Here is a 16,212-nt window from a genome sequence, read left to right on the forward strand (position 1 = left end):
TGTATGTGTATGTGTATGTGTATGTGTACACACATATATATATATATATATATATATATATATATATATATATATATATATATATATATATATATATATACATATATATATATATATATATGGCACTTTATATGCCATAACCAAGTGGCCGGCATAGTGTACAGGAACATCTGTGCCGAGTATAACCTGGAAGTCCCAAGGTCAAAATGGGAGATGCCCCCAAGGGTGGTGGAGAATGACCGAGCTAAGATCCTGTGGGACTTCCAGATACAGACGGACAAAATGGTGGTGGCTAACCAACCGGACATAGTGGTGGTAGACAAACAGAAGAAGACGGCCGTAGTGATCGATGTAGCGGTTCCCAATGACAGCAATATCAGGAAGAAGGAACACGAGAAGCTGGAGAAATACCAAGGGCTCAGAGAAGAGCTCGAGAGGATGTGGAGGGTGAAGGTAACGGTGGTCCCCGTGGTAATCGGAGCACTAGGTGCGGTGACTCCCAAGCTAGGCGAGTGGCTCCAGCAGATCCCGGGAAAAACATCGGAGATCTCTGTCCAGAAGAGCGCAGTCCTGGGAACAGCTAAGATACTGCGCAGGACCCTCAAGCTCCCAGGCCTCTGGTAGAGGACCCGAGCTTGAAGGATAAACCGCCCGCAGGGGCGTGCTGGGTGTTTTTTTTTATATATATATATTTATATATATATATATATACATTTTCTCATAGATTTGTCTGTTTTGGGGATAAACAGTTAACTTATATAAAGTTTACATCTCATTTTTTCAATCCTTTCACAGGACCTGATGAATCGTGAGAAAAGGGATAAGATACCAAGCATGCAGGTGTCCTTCATTGATGCCATTTGCATTCAGTTGTATGAGGTAATTCAGCCCTTGCTATTTTTGCTGACCAGTGTAGCTGATGAATAGCAATTCTTCCTGCATTCAGTTCTGCCTCTGATTTCCCATGCTGAATTGTCTTTATCACTGTCACAGACCTTGGCTGGCTTATCGGAGTATTGCTCCCCGTTGTTGGAAGGATGTCAGAAAAACCGGCAGCAGTGGAAGTGTTTAGCCGAGGAGTGTGAGAAGGGGCTTGTCAACGGCTTGGTGTGATCCAAACACCAGTTTGGTTTTCATCCAACTCAGATTTCCAGAGTTCTACATTTTCAACCTAGTCTCATTAAAATTATCTAATAGCGTATTGTGTGGACTGACAGTGAGGTAGAAAAGTAATTTTCCTATCATGAAATAAAACACTAGCTATGGTCTGATAATAGAAGAGGTCACCTGCCTTGAGCAGTCTTAATACTTTAAGACTTAATCTATTACGGTTGAGGTGCCGCAGTCAGGTTTCACAGCTTGTCTTTCTTTTCCTTGTTGTAATCTGGAGTTTACTCACCCGGCAAAGCGTTTGCTCAGATATAGGAAAATTACAAACGATCATGCATAGCCATGCCAATGAGTACAAGTTAAAAAATAAAGTAAGATAGAAAAACAACTGTAAAAACATCTACAAGTCAGTGAGTTGACTTGTTGGTAATCTGCATAGACTTGTCAGCACTTTTCCTGTCTCCCGGAGTATCAGTAATTCTTGTGAGTACTTTTCACAACAGATAAAAATAGATAAACTATGAAATAACATCAAAGTTGTACCTTTCCACCCCCACTATCAAACATTCGTTAAAAAGTTGTATGCTAGTTTTACTAGCTGTACCATGAACAGAAAGGAATGAAATGTGTCCATAACAAGAAATCATGGTCATTTTATCCTGTCACCACCATTTTTTCTCACTCACCAGAGATAATAACAAAGTCAGCACTAAGCTATATTTATTACCATAGACATTGTTATTTTTGCATAGAGTGGCTTTCATATTGATGGTCTCACCTACACTATCTGTGAAAGGTAGTGAACTTTAGGGAACACTGAATGGTTAAGCTGCATACACTGGAAGCTCTACATATTTACTTCCAGTTCATATGTATTCTTTATTCCTATTGGCAGTTGCTTCGGTTAAAAAAAAACAAAAAACTTCCCTTAGCAAATAGGAAATGGTAAACGGACTGATTCTTATTTAGCACTTTTCTACTCTGCCTGAACATTCAAAGAATTTGCCTGTGGTTATTTCATCTGTAATCACTTGAAGTTGTGGGATGTGATTCACTTTGAATGGTCTGTATTCAGTATGTCGCTTCCAGTGTTCATGGAGCTTTAGCACCATTAGCACCATTCTAGTGGGATGAAAACAATGCAACTACTATATACTTAGTAGTATACTAGTGTCACCATAATCTTATAGACTTGTTATATGTCTTCACGGCACACACACACACACGACGTGGGTTTGAGTCTTTCGTACATTTTATTCACTGTCTTAACTATTGCATATTTATTTTTGTTTTATATATTTATTAGAGTCTATATTGTAAGGTCATTCTTTTGTCAAAGCACACAATTATCTAGAAAATGTTTTCATATGTGGAAAAAAAATCCCGTCTTTTTTTTTAGGCCCTTTCTTAGGAACAACTGCTTCTTCTGATGACATTTGGAAATGTACTGTATTGTGTTATTTGGAATTTAGATTTTCTATTTTTCCAGCTGTAGGAAGAGCCAAAGATTAGATCTGTGATTTCAAAGGAAAATGGATCTAGATGTTGCCACTGCCTTGTTGCGATAAAGTAGACAATTCAGTTTTACAGAACCACTTATTTTTATTTATCCATGTCCAGTAATGCTGTTTATGCATACCAATTTTACAAACTGAACGACGGAGTAATATCTACAGAATATAAAGTATGATTTACTCACCGAGGGTGGCATCTAGCTCTGATACATTGTGACGGTGTATAATTTCTATTTCTGTAAACCTGATTCTCTGATGGGTAAATGTAAAAATCTGTTCAAACAAGATATTTGCTACAAGGGGGCAAAAAGGATTCTTTAACATTTAGAGCAGTTTCTGTTGCACTACAAAGACTGACTAAACAACAGAATTTGGCAGAAAATTTCAGTGTGTAACCCAGAATGTATCCAGGAGCAACTTTTTCATTAGATAAGATATTAAGTGTTTCAGCGTTTTGATGTGTTTGGGTTCACTGCTGTCCACCCTTTAGAGGCAGAGGTTTTCAGTCTGTAGTCAGAGGCGAGGTGTCATCACCAACACATTTAAAAGAACAATCTGGTACCTTTGGACCTTGTGAAATGCAGGTTTTTGTTGATCCTGCAAGAGGGAACAATTACTCCTCAATAAAAGTGATTTCAGCATGTCCACACTAGGAATAAATAGAAAATGCAACATTACTATGACATTTTTCTCTACACCTAGAATGTTTGTTAATATCTAGTTTTGAAGGATGCTACTGTTACCCTTCAGAACTTCTTTTTTTTTTTTTATGCAGAAAAGAAAAAGTTCTGAAATGTTTTGGTAAATGAAACTGCTGAATCAGCAGAACTGGTAAAACAGTTAATTGTCCAGCCAATAAACTGTTGATGAGGAGCCACATAGGTGCATTTAATGAACAGCTTACTAATGGACATGACAGACTCATTTAAACTCAAGCACTTTTGTAGATGTACATGCTCAGAAAGTTAATTTGTGTCCGTGGTTGTCATTTGTACATTGAATAAGTCTCCAGGACTATTTTACTTGTGCCTGTAGCTTAGCCTCTGTGCTCTCTGGAGAAAAAAAAAAAAAACCCTCACTGCTTGGTTGTCAGTTTTTTCTTTTGCATGTATATGAGAGGGCATTACACGACAGATGGATGGATTTTTTTAGGTAAGAGAATTGTGGGTTTTCTTTTGCAAAATGTAATATGCTGATACGGTACTATGATGGTGTTACACATCTGCAACTGTCGACACCTTTCAACACTGTGAGCGAAGTGAATAGTATGTCCCATTAAATAATACTTATTTACTATGTCTGTGTGCTGTCTATAATTTCTCAAATGTACTAAACAAGCAATGAATGGATGGATGGATGTCAGTGTGCTTTCCAGTTATTAAAACACATTACAAAAAGAGTGCATTCCAAACCAACTTCTCTTTCTTGACCTTGATGAAAAGATCAGCTTATACTATTGAAATGCACCCCAAGACGGCATCGTCTCAAGGCTCCAAAAACCATGTGATCTCTTTTATATAATGCTCCAAAATAAATAACACGATGAAAAACCTTGGCACCTCCTGAACAAAAGAAAACCACAGAATCACTTCTTTGGGAAAAAGCAAAATGCATTTATTTATGTCATTTTATAAAAGTTCAACATATATACCACTATCTTCTAAAACAGACTGAAAGAATGAAAGAAAGCAAAAGACTAAAGAAAAGACAGTTGTTTTCTACAGACAAATGCCACGTGGCAGAAATATTTACATCAATGTAGAAAGAACACATTTCCTTCATGTCCTTATCATATTGACAAATAAGACACAGTGAAGCTCAACAAAGGAAAACAGGTCCTCGTTGTCCAGTCACGCACAGGCAGTGAACAAAGACACGGCAGTGTTAGATCTACTGGTTTCTATGAGAATCAGTGGTCGGTGCTGTAACAGCTCATGTGGTTTAGAAGTTTAAGCTGACTCAGTCTTCTTGTACGCCACCATGCTGTTCACCTTGTGGATCGAAGTGGTGAAGGAATGCAAACGCACCTCCTCTGGCTGGTCAATGGTCTGCGGCCCTGATTCTTCCCATTTATCTGGAACCACCAGGTCCTTGTCTGTATAAACCAAGAGGTCAAAAGCACCTGAGGGGAGGAGTTGAAATTATTACCCAACCACCACATCAAAGGCTCAAATGTCAAAAGTCTCATTACTCACATGGCGTCTCCAGCAGGGGCAAGAAAGTAACAGTGGCTGTTATCTGTCTGATAACTGAGCGGATCTCATGCTGAATTGTCTTAATGGACTTCTCTCTGGGTGCACTGGGAGACACATGAGAACTCAGTTAACATGCATTATTTATTAGTCAAACAATAGTCAGTTGAGTGTAATGACAGATGCTCATTTAACCAAATTACATAATCTGTTGTAAAGACTCTTCTAAAGTACAAATTTCATGTCATTTTATTGCAAAAAACCAAAACAAAAAAACTAATCCACTGCAAACATACAAATTCACATCTGTGTTGACAAATCCGCCAACCAACCCAAAGTCTGCACCATTCAACTCCTGTCAATAAGTGTAAGTAAACAGATCTGTCCAGATGCCTTAGAGCAGGGGTAGGCAACCTTTCTGATGATGAGTGCATCTAAAATGTCCTCAGAAGTCAGTGTGCCATATGATTGTATTAGCAAGAAATTGAATAACGCTCTATATTAACAGTTACACACTATATAGAACCACTTTATAGTTCGCAGCTTTCAGCTATTTTGAAACAAAAAAATAAAAAGACACTTTATCCATAACAGCAAATGAACTGTACAACAGAAAATACAAATGCTATTTATGGTCTCCTCGCAACAATGATAAGAAAAATAAACTGAGCCAATATGGCATGTTTGTTAATACACTCTGATCTCTGGTCTCTCACTCAGAAACACAGGGCTCCGAGCATCCAGCATTCAGACGGCTACCTGAGGACACTCTTCATGTGAGAGGAAATCTGCTCACACAGATATGTAGAACCAAATACTGTCAATAAGGCCTCTGTAATGTTTTGAAGACAGTTAAACTTGTCAGGTAGTGATGTCCAGCAGGTGAAAATGCAGCTCCATGAACACGCACATATATGGATTCCAGCTGCTTCGACGTTGCATTAACTGGCATTAACTCAGCCAGTTAATGTGAGACAAGTCTAGCTGCTCATTAAAGCTTTCTGGTTTGATCAGAAAATAAAACATTGGTCCAAACACCTGAAAGTCCCAAAAACACATTGTGAATTCTGTCTCAAATCTACAGATGTATCTGTGTATTTCTTCCTTCCCTTATAACTTCCCTTCAGCTCATTCATGTCACCTAAAAGGTAAACCTGTTTCTCCATCACCTGTTCGGCTCTGATGATTCAGTAAGGACATCTCCTGGTTTCATCTTCATGTTTCCCTCTCACCACATATCCAAACCGACACCATGACCAGCAGCTTTTACAGCTGTGGCTCCAGCAAACATCAGCTGATAGTAGAAATTAATATTAAATAAATTCTAACAGCTGATCAAGCTTAAACATGCTGCTGTTGTTTAACGCGACATCCGGCAGTTTCCTCTTTCTGGCGCAAAGTGGGCAATAAAAAACAAACAAGAGAGACGATCAGCTGATCATTGATCAGTTTCATGATTGAAGTAGCAACAGGAGAGGGAGGGGAGCGGATGAGAGAAGAAGAGGCAGCTGTACAGCGTAACGACAGAATAAATCCAGCTTTGTGTGTTTATTTTTTCATTGTAGCTGAAGTACGGGACAAACTGTGCTCCTTTTCAGCTCAATACGAAACGCGTAATATTTTCTCTGAATGCGGGACGATTCTTTTTTTTAACGGGGCGTTTGGCAACTCTACTAACTAACCTTATGAAGAAAATAAAGTTCACTATCAGTAACATCATAGCATCCACCCAGCTGTATAAACTCCGTCATGCTAGCTAGTAGCAGTACGAGTTATACTGATCTAAAAGATCCAGTGCTAATTGAAGAGGTCAGAGGAGAATTACCAAATTGGGTGAAGTTGACAGAACACACCTAATGTTGAGGCTCATGGGATGCAACCTAAGAAGCCAACAATGGATTCTCTCTTGCAAGCCACGGAAATCTGACACTGCAGTGGAAAGGGCTTATATAAAACTGAACACAACCTGGTCAGATTGCTACTGAGGCTGCAGATGACACACAGCATGAGTTCATGCTGCTGCAGGGGTTGACCTTAATTTGCCAAATACCAGTTAAGGTTTTAATATCATTGCTTGAGTAACAACAGCATGAATGTGCATCTAAGAACTGTGCAACACAATCATGTCAAGATATAGCAGATTCTCAAAAACTGTCCTTAAAGAGGAAGACGACTCCAGCAGAACCAGGCTCAGGAAGAGGCAGTCATCTGCTACAACTGATTGGAGAACAGCCTGGCAGCTCCTTCTCATACTGATCACACCAGCATTTGTTGTAAGCCAGCCAGCTTAATTATGTTGATCACTTTGGCACAAACAGCACAAAACTAAACGACAATTGGTTAGACTGTAGGCAGACCATTGCATCCTCCCTACTCCCAAATTCTGGCGGTAGTTTGATAAACCACACTCTTCGGTGGGCTGAGCATTATCATCTTTCATGTCCCAGATTGCCACTGGTTGCAGAATCTCATCTCAATATCTCTCTGTAATGAGACAAGCTAATCACTGTTGCAGAGTCCATGCGCACAGGTACTGCCAATCAGGAACCTGATAGTCCACACCTGGGGTACCTGAAGCTCAAAACAATTTATATAATATATCACTCCACTCAAACTGACGGTGGGGGAAGTACAAGTGCAACATGCCAGGTGTTGGAATTAGAAGACAGCAAATTAATGACCATTAGCATGGAGCCTTTAAAACAAAACAAACAAACAAACAAAAAAGGTAATAGAGGTCCTGACCTGCTCTCTTTAGCCGACTTGTCACACTCAATGTCAAACTGCCATCTCTCGAGCACCTCGTTGGTTTCCAGACACGTGATCACCAACACCAGCTTTTGCACAGTGCACTCAAACAGCCACTCTGCAACACCAAAAGAGCAAGCAACACTTATTAAAGTTTGTTATGCAAAGTGAGAGGTAGTTAAATACCCTAAAAACATAATACAAACATGCACAGAATTTTGTATCCACAATAGTTGTGGATACAAAATATTGATCTCTTGGATATAGTATCCAAGAGATCACAATTTCTGTGAGAAAAATGATGATTGATTTGTATTCTGTAATTTCACTACTCTTAGCATTACACAATTGAGAGCTTGAGTGATTTGACATATGCACCCAAAAATATGAATATTCTGGTACGAATTACATTAAACTTGAACTGACAATTCAGAGATATTTACTCCATTTAGTTTTATTTACATTGCACTAAAAATCACAACAGTTGCTTCAAGAGACTTTATACTTTAAAGTAAAGACCCCACAGGCCTAAAAAGAAAAACAATCAGATGATCCCAGAACAGCAAGCACTAGGCATTGATGGGAATAAAAAAAACTTCTTTTTAACAGGAAGAAACCTGAGGAGGCAGCCATCAACAGTTGCATTGCATTGGATTTAGGAAAAAAATAAAATATTACAATGGCATCACCTTGGACAGAAAAGGGTGCACCGATCTCCTTCCTCATTCACATACATAAGTATTTATGGCAAAATCAAAAATTGGTAAATCAAAAATTAAAAATCTAGCGTTTTTAACCAGAAATAGCTTGTAGTTCACCTGACAAGAGCCTAAGAGTAGCTTAACACAAATTTGTGTAACATGGGAATGGAAACTCACGTGTGCTGCTTTGTATGTTACTTAACATTGATCATAAGATGCCAGGTCATACCAATTAAAATCTCAGGCATGAGTCTCATAGGCATCTGCGTTCATCTTCAACATCATGCTGCTCTGCTGTACGTTAATTGCCCCTTGGGGATAAATAAAGTCTTTCCGATTCTGACTCTGATCTAATTCAACGCAACAAAAAGGGGAGGGGGAAATGCACCACCACGTGGCCCTACTCAGCAATCGCAACTAACAAGTTACTATTTATTGAGTAAAGACGATCACCGAATTAGCAAAATAAATTGACAAAATCATTCATTGTTCACAAACATCATCTTATTTTGTACTTCACTACGGATTTTGCCTTTACTTTGCCTTCTCCATAAAAATCCAAAGTCACTCCCCACCAAGCTGTGAGCTCAGTTCTCACCAATTACGTTTTTTCTTTTCTATCTGGTGTTCAAGGAAATCCACTTAAAGTAAAGTAGACTGAAGTTTTGTTTTTTTTCTTAAGTACAATATGTCCACATTTTTTTCAAGGTCTAAGAGTAAATATGTAAAACGAAGAAAAAAAGCATCTCCATAGTGACCAAAATAACCGTGAGTAAGATTTCTTGCCGTAAGCCAGCAGCCTTGTAGATATAGCTACAGAACTCGAAGCCCAAAACTACAACTGGAGTGCCTTCAGACCGCAGTTGGTTAGCTCACTCAGTTCCACAGTTATTCCACTTTCTCCTTAGTTGTGTCACGAGTGGGGAAGCCCACTATTGAGATACCTTTAAGTTGAGACACCACGTTAGTCAGATAGCTCTTCAGCTTGGGGTCGGTAGTTAGTAGGAGACTCAGGTCATAGTGGGTAACTCTGGTGAATGTCTCTGGAGGATAGATGCCCCGTTGGTACAAGATGCTGTTGATGCCGAAAGCTGTGAATGACAATGGGGAAATCAAAGGCTTCAAATACGCCGGAATTCCAGTATTCGTAAACTTTAGAGGCTTATGATTCAAACTTGAAAGGCACAGAAGATTACAAAAACAACTACACAAGAAAGCGAATAACACGAGAGAAAACTAACTGGGAATCAATTAATATATTAGCTCGGTAGAATAGAAACGATGTATGGTGTACGTTCACGATTCTCAATAGAAGGGCAGACAACAAGACAGTCTTTACAAATTATTCGGTTTGAAGTTGTGAGTTGACGCTTATAGGACACATCAGGCTTAAACACTTTATTTTTCATCAACTGGAGCTATGCTTGCCATGTGAGTGCATACATGCTGCGTTGATGCTAATATGTTATCGGGCACTATGTAGGCCCAATAGCATATTAGCGTTACATGCATGCGTGTCGAAAACGAGCGACTAAAAGACGAAATAACAGAAATACTTACAAAAGAACTCGGCTACTAACTCCGCGCTTCCTTTGAGAGTAATTCCCTTCAACGTGCTTGTCATTTTCTTAACGCTTTGGTCTAGCTCTCAACAGTAAATATATTGTACTCTTTATTTTCTTCTTCTAGGTCTTCCGACTTCAACTACCCGCCACCCAGTTTGAATTTTGTCACCTTCCACACTATTGCGCATGCGTGTGAGATTGCGGCGCGATTTTGATGACGTTTTAGGTTACGCTTACAATTTTTCTACACTAGAGTGCAGTGTAGAATAATTAAAGACCTTTCTACCTTGTAATTGACAGTATATTAATTTATTTTATCTAAAACTTCAGTGCACGGATGCAGGGACAAGCTGACACAGATCGCTGGCACAGGCTGGTTAGTTATTTAATGGTTTCGGCTTAGTTTATTTTATCTAAAACTTAGTGCACGGTCGCAGGGATCAGCTGACACAGATCCCTGGCACAGGCTGGTTAGTTATTTAATGGTTTCGGCTTAGTTATTTAATGTTTCAGCTTAGTTTATTTGATCTAAAACTTCAGTGCACGGTCGCAGGGACCAGCTGACACAGATCGCTGGTACAGGCTGGTTAGTTATTTAGTGGTTTCAGCTTAGTTTATTTGATCTAAAACTTCAGTGCACGGTCGCAGGGACCAGCTGACACAGATCGCTGGCACAGTTTGGTTAGTCATTTAATGCTTTCAGCTTAATTTATTTCATCTAAAACTTAGTGCAGGGTTGCAGGGATCGGCTGACACAGATCGCTGGTACAGGCTGGTTAGTTATTTAATGGTTTCAGCTTAGTTAATCCAGGAAACGGAATACAGTTATCATCTCTTATGTGTTTATTTTTGTTGGATAATTAACACAGAGCACCCTAAACCAAATGTTTCTCTATAATTGCACTCACCTGCAGATGCAGTGAAAGTAAGACATCAGCAATCACATATATACCTCTTATACAGTTTTTTTGTGTCCCCTGCAGTACTCAAACATGGCAGCGTTTTAGTCTTCAGATGATTTCTGCAAACATTCGTCACATGTAGATGCACAAACACATCAGCCGAGGTTTACCAATGCTAACAAGAGCTTAATTTATGATTTAATCACCTCTTCTCTGTGCTTTCTCTCTGCCTCAACACTTCAGTCTGGTGGAATCCTTTTATTTCCCTGAAGACATTACACTGGCTACACATGCTCCCTCGGAAGATTTTAAAAAGAAATCTGTTCTCATTTTCCTGTAAGTCAACCTCAGAGGAGGAAGTGCAGCCTTACAAAACATGTAAGGCTGCACTTCATCCCCGGCTGCCTCCCTCTTCCCGCTCCAACACACCCAACCACAAAAGTAGGGCCTTGGGGTGCAGGTGTGTCACCAGGGTGCAGGGGAGGCATTCCCCCCCCCTCCCCCCTTGGGGGTGGGCACGTTTTAAATCCATGTAGACATTGAGGGTTCTCGGGAGGGGCCGTGCTAACACCTGCTGCTCTCTGGCAGCAGCACCATGCTCTCCCGTGTTTTAAATGCACCTTAGAACAACACGCAGCAACACTACACATCAGCGAGAGGAGGGTGGTTTGGGGTCTTCACACACCCCCTGTTCTCTGCTTGCCATCGGGGCGGGAGGGCTGGGAGGAGGTGTTGGCCGTCTGATTGGGATCTGGGATGCGGGGCCTCCCTGCTGCTGCGGAGCCTGGGGCGGTCTGCTTGCTTCCACCCCGGGGGAAAGTGTAACATCTCCTGGGTCTAGGTGCCGTTTCCCCCTCCAGGGACGAGGGTACCTGGACCTGGGGTATAGAGTTTGTTTGGGGAGTGTGATTATTTGTACATTGTCCATGTATGTCTATCCCTACATTGGGTGAGTGCTGAGTATATTTGTATATGTGTGCATGAGGGTGGGAATGCATGTTTGTGTCTGTGTGTGCCTGTTTGTCTGTGTTTATATGTCAGGTCGGGTCTTACACTCCACCTCTCTGGGAACTCCCAGGCCCTGAAAGGCCTATCTCCCCTCACCACACTGCCTGCCGGTAACTGATGCCCTCAGTGGTCGGTGGGTTGGTGGTTCTTGGTGTCCGGGGCTGGGCGCTCAGGTATGTACCAGCTCACTCCCGGTGACTACTTGGCAGGGCCTGGTGCCTGTTGCTCGGTCAGGCCTCTTCCGGGGCAAATGGGGCCCTCGGGCCTCCGGCCTCTGGGCCTGCGGCTCGGTTCACTCTGGCACAACTGGCTGCCGGCAGAGCCTGCGGGCACGCATATCAACAAAATGATAAAACTCCAGCAGAGGCATGTTTTACTCGCAGCCATCTTCCAGAAAGGCATTATAAATAATTGAGAAAGTAATTTTGTTATGGTTGCTTCACCAGCATTTGCTGCTGGCTGAAAAGACTGTAACTTTTCAAGAATGGAGAAAGGCAGCTTTGTTTGCAGCAAGTAAGGTCAAGGTGTGCAAAGTTCCCTCTGAGCAAGTAAATCCTTCAATTAAAGGAAAAATTTTAAAATCACTCTAATGAGAGGTTAACTAAGAGCAAATGATAATGAGCTGCTTAAAAGGCAAATAATCTTTTAGGCTTAATTACTTGTTGCTTGAAGAAACTATTAAATGAGCAGCTGTGATTTGAAAACTCGCAAAGCAAAAAAGATTTGTCACCAACGTGAGGTTACACTTCCATCGCCAGGGAAGAGACTTCTGTGAACACCACAGCCTCCAGTTTAGAGAACAACTCGGGGTTGCTGTGGTTCAGCAGATCGAGCAAGAAATCTACTAAGCAGGTGGTTAGGGGTTCAATCTCTTGCTGTTCCAGTCTGCATGCTAAAGTGCAAGATACTGAACTACAAGTTGCTCTGTGATGTTTTCAAGTAAGCTGTGTAAAGCACTTTGCACCTTTGAGTAGAAAAGCACTACATAAGAACTTCTCTGTTGTCTTGAGATGATCAACATTTGTTCAATGGCTTGTCTGCAGAACTAAATACACAAATGAGGAGCTGGTTTATTTAAAAAATAATTAGTTCTTCTGTGCATCCCAAGACACCTGATGGGATTTTTGTTGACAGAGATAGAGATAAGAAAGAAGCTGCCACATTTCACTTTTGGTTTTCATCAGGTGTTATTCTGGTCAGAGCTACATTTTCACCCATGGAGGGGCATTTTTACCTTGGAGTCTTTATTGGGTTTGGGAACCTTGTCATGGTTTAGGGTTTGCCTGGATTTCTTCTGTGGGCTTTCAGCTTTCCCCCCTGCAGCTGACTATGGGTGGCTCTTGCTCCGAGCTTCACCCAGTGCTGGAGCCTTCCCTGTTCACGCTTCTTGCTCATCATGCTTGTGGACCATCTGGTGATCAGTGACCATCAGATTTGCATCAATCATCATGGTAATCAGGCTACACTAGCTCTCAGAGATTGCTCGATTGCTATTCCTGCACTAAAATCTTCTTTCTTTGTCTTCATACCCTTGAATTACATGTTGAGCAACTCATCTAAGAGAAAAACTTATCCCAGGATTGACAAGATGGTCTGTATTTAATGAAAAGGGAACTAAGGGAAGTTACCTGCCAGTCGCACCTGCCTGTCCTTCCTCCGGTGCTCCAAGTTATCTGAGGAACCCAGTGCAGTCTCTAGAAAACAGCAAGAAGCATGATTAAAGTTTTCCAATTACACCTCAGAATATTGTGTAAATAAACTTGCTGACAACAGTCTGTCTTGTTGTTGGGTTGTGAATTTAGGGTCCAAAACTTTAGAGCCAACTTAGGCTCATGTCAAGCCTAATGTTTGTGACATCGAGCATTAATACTTGCAGAGCAAAAGCCTTGTAGCTGTTCCTTTAAATGCACTGGAAATTCTAGGAAAAACACTTATTTACTCTTTTCTTGGTGAGAGAGCTAAACGTTGTTATAAATAACAATTTGTCCTCAGTGACTTGCCTGGTTAAAGAAAATAGATTAACCCCAGCAGAGGCTACTTGTGTGAAAACCTCTAAATCACAACACTCATGGCAGGGATTTAATATGTCCTCAACAAGAGCCAACTCAGTGAATATCGCTGTACTAACTAATTAACAAATCTATAAGCCATGTGAGAGGACAATAAGCCACAAAATCCATAAAATCATGAACCTCACTATGTTGTGCAAGAGCACTTTTCAAGTACTGCTCAAAGTACATTTGTGCATGACAGAGAGAGACACCAAATGTGTGAGGACACTGTTACATGCCCACAAAGTCCACAATAGGAAGTCAGTGGCAGGTTTGTCAGTGTGACAATCCAGGTGTGCTTCTAGCTGTATTTGTATAGCAAATGAGGCAGCACGAGGTGGGAATAAAGTAAATATTCTTCACAGTTTAAAAGACAACGCCACCCTGGGGATTTCACCCAGAGAATACTGGATGTAACACTAATCATCAAGAAGGCACTTAGGTTCGCTATACTCAGTACAGAGACAAGGTTCAATGATAAAACAGTTGGACAATTTATTAATAATTATTTAAAACAACATATAAAAGCACAATCATAAATATCAATGTACAAATATGCTTAAAAAAGGGTATTCAGAGCCGAGGCTTACCAGTGGAGGGGCAGGGATGCCACGCACAAACTTAAAAAAAAGAAAACTCACCAAGACACAAGTGCAGCACACTATCACACACTCACACTAATAAACTAAAAAAGGCAGGTGTGTACACTCAAAGGATCCCACCACCAAGGCACCCTCGTCTCCTCCACGTCGGCATTCCGCATCTGGATAAAAGAAACAAAGAAAATTTTAATATATTACAACAAAACTAATATAACCCAACTGCAGGACCACACTGGTGATCTGCAGCTAGAAAAAGGGCCTCCCACCAGTGGCATAACAAAAATCAAAACAACAGAAAAACAACATACAATCTAGATAAAACTTTAAAATATGGAGCAGGCAGAATCGCTGTATTGCTCCAACTTGCCGTCTGCCCGACTATAAGTTAATCATCCAGTCAATCACTATGCACGCCAACCGACTCCCATAACCGGCATGCATATAGCCGCTGTCCACGCCAACGTCCACTTTAAAAAGCTGGCAGCAGCAGGAAAAGTAACCTCGCAACAGGAACAGACAGTAAAAGCAAAGCAGCAGCACTTCGGTTAGCGTAGCGTTCTGTAAAACTAAGGGCCACACTTCCTGCAAAGCATAATAAGTATTTACAATAAAAGAACAATAAAAGGCAGAGATCGTAACAAAACTGAATTACGTACTGAGTAAACAGCGTCATGAATCATGAATGGAGTGGCTCATAGCAGGCTTCTACAGCTATGACCTAAAAACAATACCTGTTTACGACCAAGTAAATGAGTAAACACCTACCAGCCACGATGGAGGCTTCAGAAGGGTAACCTGCAAATGATCTCTGCAACACCAAGGGAAGTCAGGTGACCAAGAAGGAGATCACAGGTAAGCGATCCAGGAATGCTCAAATGGCCATTATTTATACTAGCGCCTCCCTAATGTGCCAGGCCGAAAGTGGGCTGAACCGAGAAATAACATTCATCCTGCCACACAAACATTTATTTAGAACCTGGGACCATTTCGTGGCCTTTCCGTTTTTTAATTCCACGCCATTTCCACTGTGTTTAATGGAGTATAGCCAAATTTTCAAACATGTATTTTTTTCCCATTTTATTTTAAAATTTCAGTCTGAGTTTTTTAAATGAGCTTAAATGGCTGAATAAAAGGCATACATCCACTATCGAACCTCGTGGCCGATTTGTGCCCCATTGAAACCCATTATAAACGCTATTTTTCACTGTACAATTATTACCATTAACGTAGTGGCGATGGCTTAACTTTCACTTTCATTCTGGACTCAGGGCCTTAGAATTGTAATTTTTTATTTGGCCACCGGGTGGCGCCCTTGTTCCACATGTGACGCCTGCTGGAACATACACACCTTCTCCAGCGGCCTGCTCGAGACAGATACCCGGAAAAGGCAGACTAATTTCCCGCGTGCAGCAGCAGCTTGGCCCGCTGCTCGTTCCGGACCATTTTCTGCCCTTAGGATCGTTTGAGGGTGCATTAATTTTTTTTAATCAACAGGAAATGACGTATTTGTTTTCACGTGGTAGCGGAAGTGTGTGCTGCAGACACGGGAACCGAACCATATGCTCCGGCGCTGCGCGAAACACACCCGCGGCAGAGGCACTCCTCCCCTGGGGAGCAGGAGCAGCAGCGCCGCCTGGGGACATTTTCGGCTTCTGCAAAAAAAATTAAAAACGGATCGAAATTAATGTTGGTGCCAATCTTTTGTCCATCTAAAGGCCTAATTATAATAACAATAAAATATTACTTCAAATGTTTTTTTTGGAAAATATTTTATGTTTTATGTTTTATGTTTTTGGGGCAAAAAAAGCAGTGCGCTCAT

The 16,212-nt window shown here is 41.0% G+C and overlaps 2 protein-coding genes and 1 long non-coding RNA gene across 3 annotated transcripts in view; 1 reads left to right on the top strand and 2 right to left on the bottom strand.

The window, feature by feature from the left end:
* pde5ab (phosphodiesterase 5A, cGMP-specific, b) overlaps window positions 1–3,920 on the top strand; it is a 72,474-nt gene extending 68,554 nt beyond the window's left edge. The window contains exons 21-22 of the mRNA XM_086285308.1: window positions 796–879; window positions 994–3,920. Of these exons, the coding sequence (XP_086141434.1) occupies window positions 796–879; window positions 994–1,113 (204 nt within the window). The 3' untranslated portion in view covers window positions 1,114–3,920. The remainder of the gene's footprint in view (window positions 1–795; window positions 880–993) is intronic.
* Window positions 3,921–4,213: 293 nt separating this feature from the next.
* On the bottom strand, window positions 4,214–10,008 carry LOC147336250 (mitotic spindle assembly checkpoint protein MAD2A-like). Its single transcript, XM_086285315.1, has 5 exons — window positions 9,826–10,008; window positions 9,210–9,356; window positions 7,562–7,682; window positions 4,820–4,923; window positions 4,214–4,746 (listed from the first exon to the last, which is right to left on the bottom strand). The coding sequence occupies exons 1-5, from the start codon at window positions 9,887–9,889 to the stop codon at window positions 4,574–4,576; spliced, it is 609 nt and encodes a 202-aa protein (XP_086141441.1). The 5' UTR covers window positions 9,890–10,008; the 3' UTR covers window positions 4,214–4,573.
* A 1,330-nt stretch (window positions 10,009–11,338) lies between these two features.
* Window positions 11,339–13,905, bottom strand: LOC147336251 (uncharacterized). The gene is made up of 3 exons (XR_015128264.1): window positions 13,369–13,905; window positions 11,786–12,063; window positions 11,339–11,610 (listed from the first exon to the last, which is right to left on the bottom strand). It is a non-coding gene; the product is annotated as an uncharacterized LOC147336251 (long non-coding RNA).
* Between the last annotated feature and the right edge of the window lie 2,307 nt (window positions 13,906–16,212).

This window comes from Aulonocara sp. 'chitande type north' Nkhata Bay, linkage group LG3 (genome assembly GCF_057382095.1).
Source record: "Aulonocara sp. 'chitande type north' Nkhata Bay isolate Kocher_YH1m ecotype deep benthic linkage group LG3, A_spYH_male_GT1.1, whole genome shotgun sequence".
In the NCBI taxonomy this organism is placed as follows: Eukaryota; Metazoa; Chordata; class Actinopteri; order Cichliformes; family Cichlidae; genus Aulonocara; species Aulonocara sp. 'chitande type north' Nkhata Bay.